This window comes from Anomaloglossus baeobatrachus, chromosome 1 (genome assembly GCF_048569485.1).
Source record: "Anomaloglossus baeobatrachus isolate aAnoBae1 chromosome 1, aAnoBae1.hap1, whole genome shotgun sequence".
Taxonomy (NCBI): Eukaryota; Metazoa; Chordata; class Amphibia; order Anura; family Aromobatidae; genus Anomaloglossus; species Anomaloglossus baeobatrachus.
This window is the reverse complement of record NC_134353.1, coordinates 926,395,126-926,409,656: the sequence shown is the minus strand read 5'-3', so window position 1 is coordinate 926,409,656 and position 14,531 is coordinate 926,395,126. Positions and strand designations below refer to the sequence as shown.

The 14,531-nt window shown below is 44.6% G+C and overlaps 1 protein-coding gene across 2 annotated transcripts in view; it reads right to left on the bottom strand.

The window, feature by feature from the left end:
* The window catches only part of WDR7 (WD repeat domain 7), a 539,004-nt gene that overhangs the window by 330,731 nt on the left and 193,742 nt on the right, over positions 1 to 14,531 (bottom strand). For both annotated transcript variants that reach the window (XM_075328136.1, XM_075328145.1), the window contains exons 15-16: positions 8,913 to 9,682; positions 6,513 to 6,604 (exon numbers count right to left, since the gene is read on the bottom strand). In XM_075328136.1, coding sequence (XP_075184251.1) covers positions 6,513 to 6,604; positions 8,913 to 9,682 — 862 coding nt within the window. The remainder of the gene's footprint in view (positions 1 to 6,512; positions 6,605 to 8,912; positions 9,683 to 14,531) is intronic.

The window sequence follows — 14,531 nt, the reverse complement described above, 5'->3', positions numbered from 1 at the left end:
TCCTGGATGGGGCAAGGTGATCGGGCGCCGCCTGTCCCTCCGGTCCTGGATGGGGCAAGGTGATCGGGTGCCGCCTATCCCTCCGGTCCTGGATGGGGCAAGGTGATTTGGCGCCGCCTGTCCCTCTGGTCCTGGATGGGGCAAGGTGATCGGGTGCCGCCTATCCCTCCGGTTCTAGATTGGGCAAGGTGATCGGGTGCCGCCTATCCCTCTGGTTCTAGATTGGGCAAGGTGATCGGGCACTGCCTGTCCTTCCTGTCCTGGATGGGGCAAGGTGATCGGGCACTGGGCAAGGTGATCGGGCACCGCCTGTCCCTCCGTTCCTGGATGGGTATTATCTGCCCTCACGGTGGTCTAGTTTTCATGCAAGATTTTCTCACCATCGGCAAATTACCGATCTGAAGTCATGTGGGCGAAGACATCGTGCCCAGAAGTCACGCTTGCTCACTCTGATCCCACCAAATTTGACCCAATGGATGTCCCTGAGGACAGGATACATTACTCCATGCCTTTCTGAAATTTTGAGCATGCACCATTGAGGTCTACTTCTGGCGCATGCACAGTAAAACAAAGGAGTAGCTGCTCAGCTAGTGCAGTGTGCCGATGGGGCTGGGGAAACATTTCACTTTGCCTAGCCAGTCTCCAGACATTAATCCCATAGAAAACTTATAGGGGAGCTGAAGCTCCGAGTTGCCAAGCGACAGCCTCAAAATCTTAATGATGTAGATAGAGATGATCTGCAAAGAGGAGTGGAGCAAAATTCCTCCTGACATGTGCGCAAACCTCATCATTAAATACGGAAAACGTCTGACTGCTGGGCTGCCAACAACTTTTTGCCACCAAGTATTAAGTCTTGTTTGCCAGAGAGATCCAATACTTATTTCTCTCTGCAAAATGCAAATAAATTTATATAATTTATACAATTTGATTTTCTGTATTTTATTTTGGATATTCTAGAATTGTAGATTCACATTGAAGGCATCAACACTATGAATTACCACATGTGGAATGAAATACTTAACAAAAAAGTGTGAAACAACTGAAAATATGTCTTATATTCTAGGTTCTTCAAAGTAGCCGCCTTTTGCTTTGATTACTACTTTGCACACTCTTGGCATTCTCTTGATGAGCTTCAAGAGGTAGTCACCGGAAATGGTTTTCCCTTCACAGGTGTGCCCTGTCAGGTTTAATAAGTGGGATTTCTTGCCTTATAAATGGGGTTGGGACCATCAGTTGTGTTGTGCAGAAGTCTGGTGGATACACAGCTGATAGTCCTACTGAACAGACTGTTAGAATTTGTATTATGGCAAGAAAAAAGCAGCTAAGGAAAGAAAAACGAGTGGCCATCATTACTTTAAGAAATGAAGGTCAGTCAGTCTGAAAAATTGGGAAAACTTTGAAAGTGTCCCCAAGTGAAGTGGCTAAAACCATCAAACGCTACAAAGAAACTGGTTCACATGAGGACCGCCGCAGGAAAGGAAGACCAAGAGTCACCTCTGCTGCGGAGGATAAGTTTATCAGAGACACCAGCCTCAAAAATTGCAGGTTAACAGCAGCTCAGATTAGAGACCAGGTGAATGCCACACAGAGTTCTGGCAGCAGACACATCTCTAGAACAACTGTTAAGAGGAGACTTTGTGCAGCAGGCCTTCATGGTAAAATAGCTGTTAGGAAACAACTGCTAAGGACAGGCAACAAGCAGGAGAGACTTGTTTGGGCTAAAGATCACAAGGAATGGACATTAGACCAGTGGATATCTGTGCTTTGTTCTGATGAGTCCAAATTTGAGATCTTTGGATCCAACCACCGTGTCTTTGTAGAAAAGGTGAACGGATGGACTCTACATGGCTGGTTCCCACCATGAAGCATGGAGGAGGAGGTGTGATGGTGTGGGGGTGCTTTGCTGGTGACACTGTTGAGGATTTATTCAAAATTGAAGGCATACAGAACCAGCATGGCTACCACAGCATCTTGCAGCGGCGTGCTATTCAATCCGGTTTGCGTTTAGTTGGACCATCATTTATTTTTCAACAGGACAATGACCCCAAACACACCTCCAGGCTGTCTAAGGGCTATTTGACTAAGAAGGAGAGTGATGGGGTGCTACGCCAGATGACCTGGCCTCCACAGTCACCAGACCTGAACCCAATCGAGATGGTTTGGGGTGAGCTGGACCGCAGAGTGAAGGCAAAAGGGCCAACAAGTGCTAAGCATCTCTGGGAACTCCTTCAAGACTGTTGGAAAACCATTTCCGGTGACTACCTCTTGAAGCTCATCAAGAGAATGCCAAGAGTGTGCAAAGCAGTAATCAAAGCAAAAGGTGGCTACTTTGAAGAACCTAGAATATGAGACATATTTTCAGTTGTTTCACACTTTTTTGTTAAGTATTTCATTCCACATGTGTTAATTCATAGTTTTGATGCCTTCAATGTGAATCTACAATTTTCAGAGTCATAAAAATAAAGAAAACTCTTTGAATGAGAAGGTGGGTCCAAAAGTCTGTACTGTCTATTCATATATGTATGTGTGTATATATATATATATATATATATATATATATATATATATATATATATATATTTATTTATTTATTTTACTTTTAATGTATTAATATTTTTTAGATTTCTCTTCTTTTTCATTGGGATAGTCCCATGAATAAATACTGCAGTGGACATTTAGAAAGCTCCATGCGCCTGTCGATCACCAGCCTAACAGTTGGGGCTCCACTTTTTTCACACGGGGCGCTTTCTGGCATTTTTCTGCATTTCGGTACATTAGATAGATAGATGACTCCTGTGAAAATAATGAAGTCTAATAACACAGGTCAATATAAAGTGTCAAAAGGCCTCGGTGTACCATGAAAGCCGCCTCCAGTTCCTCGGCTGCAGCACAGGTACGATCCCGATCAATCACTCATTACCTCCGTGCGAAACGCTGATGACACCGGTAAATGTCACATCCTTAAAATTGTCTGTGTAAAACATAAATCTACATGTTCTGGAGTATATTACGCTGCCGCACTGTGCAGTATCACAGCCCTGCCGTGACGGCTGCAGAGTGAGGGTGTACATATTTTATAAAGGAGGCTGGAAACTCAATAGTTAAGAGAAACAGGAGATTGGTGACACCACGAGAGAGCGGATCGGGAGCCGCATCTCTCGGCCAAAGTAGAGCACAGCTGTAAAGATCGTTCCTCTCACTGCATTACACAAGCAGTCACCGATCTGTCACCAGGTTTTTGCTCCCATATCTGAGAGCAGCATAATATAGAGACAGAGACCCGGATTTCAGCGATGTGTCACTTACTGAGCTGTTTGCTGTCACTTTGATACAAGGTTTTCTCTGCTACAGATTTGGCAGTTATAAAGAGCTCATGAATATGCTGGACTACCTGCAGCATGCCAAGTAGTCCTGTAATGATAATCTCCTGCTGATTAAACAGCGATGTTATCAAAACTACCTTAAGCAGCCCAGTAAGTGACACATCGCTGGAATCAGGATCTCTGTCCCTACATCATGCTGCTCTCAGATTAAGTGGCAAAAACCTTGTGACCGATACCCTTTAGTAGGTAACGTGTAATTTTAGTTTCCCCTGAAGTGGGGCTGCAGGGAAATTGTGCACTTACTATCTAAAGATTACAGCTGATCGCAGGGGGTCCTATCAGGGGAACACTTTATGATCAGGGATGCTTCTAAAACCCCCCCGTACACATCAGATAGACGTGACCCCACTGTCAGCTATATTGGCTGCTTCCACCGACTCTACCTTAATTGTTTGGTAAAAACAGGAGTCGGTGATAACTTATTGATCACCGAGACCCGCACCAAATCAACAGAACCTGCCGGGGTCTTCACATCAGCGGATCGGTGTGGGTCCCGGGTGCAGGACCCCCACTGAAGGTGATAAAGGGGTTTGTCCAATGAAAACAAGTTAACAAGTAAGAATTGTTTAAAGTTCTATAACTATTTAACCCCTGCAACAACTTTTTGTTTTTACAAGAGCTCCTCTTCCCTGTAAATAAAATATTCTTTTTTATATGTAGGGTCTCATACATTTCCAGAAAGAGAGAAAGGCTAAATTATCATAACATAATATAAACGATATCCTGTATTTTTCATTTTATAAGACGCACTGGATTATAAGACGCACCCCAAATTTATAAAAGGGAAAAAAAGGGAAAACAAAATAAAATATGGAGTCCGTCTTATAATACGGTGGTAGAGCAGGGTCACAGGAGGGAGGAGTGATGGTAGCGTGGGGCAATGCTGCAGGCGGTGAAGCGGGTGTCCCATATGCTCGCTGCGGGCGCTGTGAGGCAGGAACATGCAAAAACTCTCAGCGGCGCGGGCTTCAAAGCAACAGCACGCAGAGTCGGCGCTTGCGCAGATTAAGCTATCGGTTCAATGACGAGCTGAGATCTCATCTGCGCACATCTCCGGGCACCATTTTCCTTAAGCCTGCTGCTGGGAGATCAACAGGCTGGAGGTGGCGCGTGCGCAGATGAGATTTTGAGCCAAGAGCTCCATCTATGCATGCGCCATTATTTGAAGCCCACGCCGACAACATTTTCAGGATGGTCTCTGCCTCACCTCCCACAGCGAGCACCAGCACTACCCGCAAACCAACCCCTGCCTCCTGTGACCATTCTCCACCCCCCGATAAGCCACATTTGACTTCTAAGACACATCCCTTATTTTCCCCCCAAATCTTTCCAGCTTCTGTCGGGCCACTCTGCCATTAAGGCCCGACTGGTGGAAGCTGCAGTGATAGTTGACAGTTGACTTTGTGTAACTTTCTACCATCTCCCTACTGCATCTCTGGAGCTCAGCCACAGTGATGTTGGGGTTCTTCTTTACCTTTCTCACCAAGGCTCTTCTCTCCCACGATTGCTCATTTTGGCTGGTCGACCAGGTCTAGGAAGAGTTCTGGTGGTCTCAAACTTCTTAAATTTAAGGATTATGGAGGCCACTGCGCTCTGAGGAACTGTGAGTAGTGCAGAAATTATTTTGCAACCTTGGCCAGATCTGTGCCTTGCCAAAATTCTGTCTCTGAGCTCCTTGGTCACTTCCTTTGACCTCATGATTCTCATTTGGTCTGACATGCACTATGAGGTGTGAGGTCTTATATAGACAGGTGTGCGCCTTTCCAAATCAAGTCCTATCATTTAATTACACACAGCTGGACTCCAATGAAGGAGGAGAACCATCTCAAGGAGGATCACAAGGAAATGGACAGCAAGTGACTTAAATATAAATGAATAGGAAAAATGGCAGAAGATCCCCAAATCAAGGGGTGAAAAACTTGCTGCATCATTCCCAAGAAGACTCATGGCGGTACTAGCTCAAAAGGGAGCGTCTACTCAATACTGAGCAAAGGGTCTGAATACTTATGACCATGTGATATTTCAGTTTTTCTTTTGTTAAAAAATTTGCAAAAATATCTACATTCCTGTTTTTTCTGACAAGATGGGGGGGATGGGGTGCAGAGTGTACATTAATGAGAAAAAAATGAACTTTTTTTAATTTACCGAATGGCTGCAATGAAAAAAAAAAAAGAGTGAAAAATTTAAAGGGGTCTGAATACATTTCGTACCCACTGTATATACTGTACATTTTTATTTATTTATTTTTTTTTTTTAAGTATTAAGAATAATAGAATGGTACAGTTGGAGAGGACCTCAGGGGCCATTGGGTGCAGCCCCCTGTGAGTGCAGGTTTTCCTAAATCACCCTAAGGCTACTTTCACACATCCGGATTTTTGCTCTGCGGCACAATACGGCGTTCTGCAGAAAAACCGCAACCGGCTTTTGTAACGCCGATTGCGTTTTTTTTTGCATAGACTTACATTAGTGCCGTATTGTGCCGCAGGGGCTTGCGTTCGGTCCGGTTTTGGCCGCATGCGGCAGATTTAGCCGATGCCGCGGCCGGATCGAACGTTCCCTGCAACGTTTTTTGCTCCGGCAAAAAACACCGCATCGCGCCGCATCCGGCCGCTGCGGCACATTTTTCAATGCATACCTATGGAGGCTGGATGCGGCGCGATGCGGAAAAAACGCATCCGGTCGCCGCATGCGGTTTTTTCCACTGCGCATGCTCAGTAGCATGCCGCAACCGGAAAAAAACGGACGGGCCGCATGTAAAAACTTATGCAAAGGATGCGGTGTTTTCACTGCATCCGTTGCATAGTTTTCACAGCCGGATTGAGCCGCACGGCTCAAACCGGATGTGTGAAAGCAGCCTAATTATGCGTTTCTCCAGCTTGCACCTGAAGATTTCCGATGATGCAGATGCGATTATGGACAGACTATTTTGGGACGCTCCCTAGTTATCTGATTTTTATGAATTTAATACATCAGCAGAAGCGAGTGGCTCCCACGTGTCAGGCTGAGCTTCCAGACTGTACATTGTAATAAGACCTATTGATAACATTCCCTGGGAGGACGCTTTCCCTCCTATAATCGATGCTGCTTAGCTGCTGGAGACGCGGCTGTGCCTTTAAGCGTTGTGGTTACCTTGTTTTATCTGTCCTTGCAATAGGTTGCTGCTGGAGCTTTGCGGGGAAGCCTTTCCCTTCATCGATTCTGGAGAGCCGGACCTGGGAGGCCTTATATAAAAGAAAGGAATAAAGATACACAAACTATTAAATACATATAGTAGCAGCTTCTCCTAAAGGGAGGAGGATCTGCGGCACCGCTTATTCTCGCATCGGGAGACACGGAGAATGTTGGGTCAAAAAGGTGGCGAAAAGGATAAACAGGACCAATGTATGAAAACTGCCGGATGGGCACACGACCCGACCGGCAACTCTCCGATGCGTCTGGAAAGCTTCTGGCCCTCAAATAGTTTGTAGCCCCCATCATATGCCAAGAAAGTAAGATTATCACGTGCTGGGTCAGTACACAGCCATAGATGTAGAAACTTGGCACTCAAGATAAATGTGAGAAGAAGTTGTAGGATCAGCACAAGCACAGACGTTTCGATCAAAGACCTTCATCAGTGTGCGTGTAGGGGGTCCTCAGAAGGTGTAGCAACTGGCGTAGTCTGGTATGACACTGTGTCCACATTGCCACATACACAGCGGTGGACACAACGTCAAACCCGACTACGCCAGTTGCTATACCTTCTGAGGACCGCCTGCACGCACATTGATGAAGGTCTTTGACCGAAACGTCTGCTTCTGCTGGTCCTACAACTTCTTCTCAATAAAAGACCACTATTCACATTTGTCTTCAGTGCCAAGTTCCTACATCTACTTGAGACCGTTTTGGACCCTACTTGAGCTCCACCCAGAAGTGCCGTGTGTATCAACTCACTAAGTACACAGTCGTAGACATTACTTCTTACTGTATAGGAAAGCTAAGTCTGACCACTCTTCTATATATCAAGGCGCAGTAAAAAGTCAACGGCTGTCGTAAACCCCTGGTACACAACGGTCTATGGCTGCTGGATGGGAGCGGGACATGGTCTGATCATACTACAAGGAAATACAAAAGTATACAGACATTACAACTCGGAGATCATCGCTGAATCTTTATGTGATGTAAAACATTTCCCTACCATCCTGTAATGTCTGTATACTTTATTATTTCCTCCCCTGCCCAGGAGCTGTGGTATGATCAGACCATGTCCCTGTACGGTCAGACACAGCCATCACACAGTACATAGCAGGAGTCCTCTCCTGCCCAGGAGCTGTGGTATGATCAGACCATGTCCCTGTACGGTCAGACACAGCCATTACACAGTACATAGCAGGAGTCCTCTCCTGCCCAGGAGCTGTGGTATGATCAGACCATGTCCCTGAATGGTCAGACACGGCTATTACACAGTAACGGCCATTACACAGTACATACCAGGGACATATATGTAACCATATGAACATTTTTAAAACACATGCAGTATGGAAATTATTAATATTCTAAGATTTATTGATTATAATGAACTTTGAGGGAAAACCCCTTTAAGTGACTGATGACGTATCTTTCCATAGGAGTTGAGCAGCACTACCCAAGTATGGACACCATACTGTGTTTAGATGTGTACTGTACTGGCTCCATACAGTATTTACTTCAGGCAACCATAGGAACTGGTATCTAGAGATGAGCGAACCCAATGTTCGGACCGAATACTGACTTTTTAAAAAAAAAAAGCACAGAGTTTGGGTTCGGAAGCTTTACGTATGCTGACCACTGATGCAAGTGTTGGTGTGCCCGGGTACGTTCGGTGCGAGCCGTTTGCAGTGTTTGAACAGGCTCGCCCTGGGGGGTACCAACAGTGTGATCGGATGTAGTATGCAACCCCTGCCAAAAAATGGGAAAACCACCCAGCCCATTCTCGCCCGGAAGTATTCTGCTTTTGGCTGACTTCCATTGGGGTGCGGGCCAAGTTCGAACCAGCGGAGGTGCGGTTTGCCTGCCGAAGTGAACTTTCATGGGTTCGCTCATCTCTACTAGTAACCCCTCTCCCACAATCCATCTGATATTGATGACCTATCTCAAGTATAGGCCATCAATAGAGCTAGGGCAAATGGACACAATCCATAGGACATGAGAGTGGTCTGTGGCTGCTGGACAGGAGCGGGAGAACAGACTCTTTCCAGATGGTGTCTGCCATCCTGGAGCAATCTCACGTGTATTAAAACCAAGTCAAGTCAATCTAAAGAAGAGCCGTGGATGCCATTGGGCAAGAAGCAGTTCTCCCATTCCCATCCACAGGCAACAGATCATTGATAGGCACCGATACATCTGTGCCAACTGTAATCATAACTATCGGAGACATGGACAACATCTTTAAAGACTGTGAAGCAACAGATCATTGGTAGGTGCAAATAATAATCATAAATATCGAAGACTTGGACAAACTCTATAAAAGCAACCATGAAGCAAATGTATAGGGTTGTGTTTCTGGTTGCGTACCTTTGGGGAGCCTTCTTCATGTGGTCTCCAATGAACGTGGCATTGGTCATGCTCATCAAAGTGTTTGCCAGAGAGATAAGTGACAGGAGATGTTGAGTAGTGACAGCCCGAGACACGCCATAATTGCCCTTTCCAAGTCCTTCGCTAATTGACATCTTCCTGTCTACACCTACATTCTCGTTGGGCATTCTATAAATGCACTGATTGAACCCTGGAAGCATCAGCGACATGTGGCCACCTCTTGAGAGTAGGCCGAAAGACACGGGACAATGTGGCTTAAGCATCCCAAGACGGTCGAGGCACACTTCGTCTAGTCCCGTATTCAAGCCCCAGGCATGAAGACAGGACATGAAGAGCTTGGCGGTGTCCATGGTTAGGTTGTACTCTAGTAGTGTTAATGGCTTAGATTTGCTAGAGCGGTACTCCGGGTCGCTCTCGTCACGCTTCTGTCTCATCGCTTCTTCATCTTCGTCATCGTCGTCGAGAAGATGTTCTTTAATGTTCTCTTTGATGGTTTCCTTGACCTGTTGGAACAGTACGGCTGCTCGTTTACCGGCCAGAAAAGAGCCTCCTTTGTCAGAACTGCCAGATGCTTTCTGCAAACTCTCTGGGGAGATAAGTGCAGTATTTGGCCTCGAGGCTTCTTCAGTGAGTAGCTGTATAATTAGTGCTTCCACATCAAAGAAGAGCAGGTGTATGTCCGAGTCTGTTACATTCGTCTTTATTGCTTGAACCATCAAGGAGTTATGTGAATATTTAGGCAAATTCCCCTGCAAAAAAAAATCCATAAAAAAAATTAAAAATTAAGATTCAGTTGAATGACTTAACTGTAGAACTTTTAACATAGATACTTGTAAAATAAGAAAAAAAATAAAAGTTATTGGGAAAGGAATACGATGACAAAAATGTCTTAAAAGGTAATTCTCAGACTCTAAACGTATCCAATATTATTAGCATAGGGGATAACTTAGTGATTGCCCGGGGTCTGAACGCTGGGATCTTAGCAATTCCGAGAACGTTGGTCTGGACTCCATTAATGGGCAAACTCCATGGATTGTCCATAGGACTGCCGGAGAAACGAGTATAGGTCTCCACAATCTACGGCATTCCCACAGACAACGAATGGAGAAGAGTTCATGCATGTAGATGTCCTCTCCGCTCATCACGGGGCTCTGCAGAGCCAAGTCTGAGGATACAAAGTCAAGTTCTTGAGATTGATGGGGATTCTAGTGGTTGGACCCCCAGCGATTGTTAACTTATTCCCTCTCCTATGGATATGGCATAACTATAGATTTGGGGAATAACCCTTTAATAGGAAACAATTCAGATTTTGGGGTAAGAAGAAAACAACATGTCTTATGGAGACTGAAGGAGTAAAGCGAGTGGGCTCTCATCTCCCATAGAGTAGTGTGCCTGCTGAAGAACCACTACATCTAATGTCTCCGAGGTGATCAAGATCAGGTTGGACACGTGTTAGTGAGAAAACCACTATTGTACTTTACATTTAGTTTAATTTCATGGATGCAATTGGATTATTCAATGACCAACAGCACTTCTGGGTAAAAGATCTTTGTATATTAAGTGGTATCAGCCAGCCGTATGTAGTTAAGCTTTCTCCCCATCTCCAGGCTCAGAAACCTCCTCAATCTCCAAAAATTAAACTAGGGTGAAATAGTAAAATTCTATACCAGCGCTGCATGAGTAGGTGGAAATACACTACAGTCTCTGTGTGTGCGAAACTCATGCTGTGAGAGGGGAAGGAGGAGGATCCTGTTTGAGTCTCATACAAAGGGTGAGAGATTCTGTCAGTTGTGAGAGAGGAGGATCAGGTTACTGTCGCTGCCTGTATATGAGACTTATGCTGTGAGGGGAGGGAGAAGGATCAGGTTAAAACCACCCAGCCTTTGTACAGGACTCCTGGATGAGAGGAGAGGGATAAGGATCATATTTTAGTGTTTCTGCCAGTGTATGAGACTCATGGATGATAAAGGAGGGAGAAGAATCATGTTAGATCCTCTCAGCCTGTGCACAAGAGTCATGCATGAGAGGGGAGGAAGAAGGACCATATTTTAGACTGCCTGTGTGAGACTCATGCTGTGAGATGAGAGGGAAGAGGGTCATGTTAGAACCCTGTGTGCAAGACTCATGGATTAGAGGGGAAGATAGATACCTATACTGTGTGTATGAGACTCATGATGTAAGAGGGGAGGGAGAAGGATCATATTTTGCCTATCTGCCTGTATAAGAGACTCATGGATGAGAGGGGAGGAAGAACACTTGTATTTTAATCTCTCTGCCTGTGTATGAGACTCATGCTGTGCGATGGGAGGGAGAAGGATCATTTTTTAGTCTCTCCGCCTTTGTATGAGACTCATGGATGAGAGGGGAGGGAGGAGGATTATATTTTAGTCTCTCTACCTGTGTATGAGACTCATGCTGTGAGAGGGGAGTGAGGAGGATCATATTTTAGTCTCTTCGCCTTTGTATGAGACTCATGCTGCGAGAGGGGAGGGAGGAGGATCATATTTTAGTCTCTCCGCCTTTGTATGAGATTTATGGATGAGAGGGGAGGGAGGAGGATCATAATGTAGTCTCTCTACCTGTGTATGAGACTCATGCTGTGAGAGGGGAGAGAGGAGGATCATATTTTAGTCTCTCCGCCTTTGTATGAGACTCATGCCGCGAGAGGGGAGGGAGGAGGATCATATTTTAGTCTCTTCGCCTTTGTATGAGACTCATGCTGCGAGAGGGGAGAGAGGAGGATCATATTTTAGTCTCTCCGCCTTTGTATGAGATTCATGGATGAGAGGGGAGGGAGGAGGATCATAATGTAGTCTCTCCGTCTTTGTATGAGACTCATAGATGAGAGGGAGGGGAGAAGGATCATATTTTAATCTCTCTGCCTGTGTAAGAGACTCATGCTGTGAGAAGGGATTGAGGATGATCTCTGCCTGAATCATGACTGAATACGTAGACTATTCCAGTTGAAGATCCATCATCATAGTGGCTTGCTATCATTTGGTTGTAAATCCCATAGAATTGGACGTTCTCACAATTTCGTACCCACCATGAGGCTTCATATTCCTTTGAATGACATTTGGATTTAATGGATTATACAACTCTATATAACCAAAAATAATGAATTCTGAGAGACTACCCAAACTTAGCGCCGCTCTATGGGCTTTCAATGGTATTGCAGCCCAGTTCAATTCACATGATTGATGACAATAGAGCAACAAGCACACATTTGGGGTTATCTCCACACCCGGGATAAGAGATTTCACAGGAACTTGTGCATTAATGTATCTAAGCGCAGTCCTGCTAAAGATAGGACTATAAAGCACTGGCGGCATTACGTTATATTGTATTGTAATAAATCGATTCCTCTAATTGTATAATCTATTTTGGTAACTCAAAGATAATTTTATCCAAGTGCATAAACTATTGTACATCAGATTTTCCCCTCCAGGGCAAATCAATACATTGAGTTAAAGGGGTTGTCTCATCTTCTTAAATGGGTAAAATGGCTTGTAAAATAAGCAATTTAATAATTTATTTTTTATTAAAAAAAAAAAAAAAAAAGTAAAAAAAATTATCAGTTTTGAAGAACAATCTTAACTTAAGAACAATAGCAACAGCCTAGGTTACCGGCCACCACTGCAGTCTATCAGAGGTGGCTGGTTACCTAGTCAAATAGTTCAGGGCTTTCAAAGCTATTCTGTATTCTGGTTCTGGCCAGGCTGTCTGTTCCTAGCCCCAAACCCCTTTCAGGTAAAAATCGGGTCCCAAACTAAACTTTAGATAAAGTCCGGCTGAACCCGCCACAGGTCCGTTCTTCTCTAGTCAAGACGTCAACTCTTTCAATATAAGTAACTTATTTGTAGCTGCAAAAACCCTAGTGCATGCCCTTATTATCTCCTGCCTGGATTATTGCAACCCCCTGCTCTGTGGCCTCCCTTCTAACAGTCTCACACCCCTACAATCTATTCTAAACTATGCTGCCCGGCTAACCCATCTGTTCCCCGCTACTACCCGACCTCTCCTCTCTGCCAATGACTCCAATTCAAAACCCTAACCATGACATACAAAGCCACCCGCAACCTGTCTCCTCCTTACATCTGTGACCTGGTCTCCCGGTACTTACCTGCACCAAACCGCCGATCCTCACAAGATCTCCTTCTCACCTCCCCTCTTAGCTCCTCTTACCACCATCGCATACAAGATTTCTCCCAAGCCTCTCCCATACTCTGGAATGCTCTACCCCAGGATATCAGACTCTTGGCTACTGTGGAAAGCTTCAAAAGGAAACTTAAGACCCACCTCTTCAGACAAGTTTACAACCTGTAGTAACCATCGTTCCGCTATAACACCGCAAGACCATCTCCACCTACTGTCTCCTCACCTATCCCTTGTAGACTGAGCCCTCGTGGGCAGGGTCCTCTCTCCTCCTGTAGACTGAGCCCTCGTGGACAGGGTCCTCTCTCCTCCTGTAGACTGAGCCCTCGTGGGCAGGGTCCTCTCTCCTCCTGTAGACTGTGAGCCCTCGTGGGCAGGGTCCTCTCTCCTCCTGTAGACTGAGCCCTCGTGGGCAGGGTCCTCTCTTTTCCTGTAGACTGTGAACCCTCGCGGGCAGGGTTCTCTCTCCTCCTGTAGACTGAGCCCGCGTGGGCAGGGTCCTCTCTCCTCCTGTAGACTGAGCCCTCGTGGGCAGGGTCCTCTCTCCTCCTGTACGAGTCTGTGCCTTGTATTGTCCATGATTATGGTACGTCTCCCTATTATGTGTACCCCTTTCCACATGTAAAGCGCCATGGAATAAATGGCGCTATAATGATAAATAATAACCACCATTATTTATTGCAGGGCCGGAGTGAGAAATATTCAAACTTCTACCATAAATGTGTATTTTGCAGAGCCATGAATAGGCAAATACATTCGCTGAATTCCAGGCATCTATTCCACCTGTGTCTAATATGTTGGAATTTCTATGCAAAATCTGCGGAAATACACTAAGTAGCTCGCTGTTTATTCTTGACATTTTTAAAGGGAATCCACCCGGAAGATCAATCAGACCCCCCAAACCTGCATACATGGATGGGGTCTTTAAAATGTAAAGCCATGGATGCCTTTATAAATCTTCTATCTGTTGCTGCATTCTTAAGTGACAAAAAAAAAAGTGTTCAGTGCTCTGGGGGTGAAATAGCACTTAAGGATGTATTGTATCCAGAGGTTGTTTCCACAGGGGTGGAATATTTTCAGACTTTGGTGTAAAAATATGAAAATAAAATCCAAATTATTTGTGTGTTTTCTTGTTGCTTCTATGCATCCCCCCAAAATAATAATAATAACAATAATAATAATAAATAAAATGAATAAATAATAATAATAATAATAATAACAATAATAATAAAAATAAAAAAATCTAATCCAAGAAGTAAAAAAAAAATAAATAAAATCTCAATGAAGTTGTGTTTCAGCCAGAAAGGAGGGAATAGCATTTACGTGTCAACATGTGACTATATAAATACATATTTCTTAGAACAATAATCTATTAAAATACATAAAAAAATGCAACATAAAAGTATAAAGAATTAAAAATAAAAAAAAAAAAAAAAGAAGAAA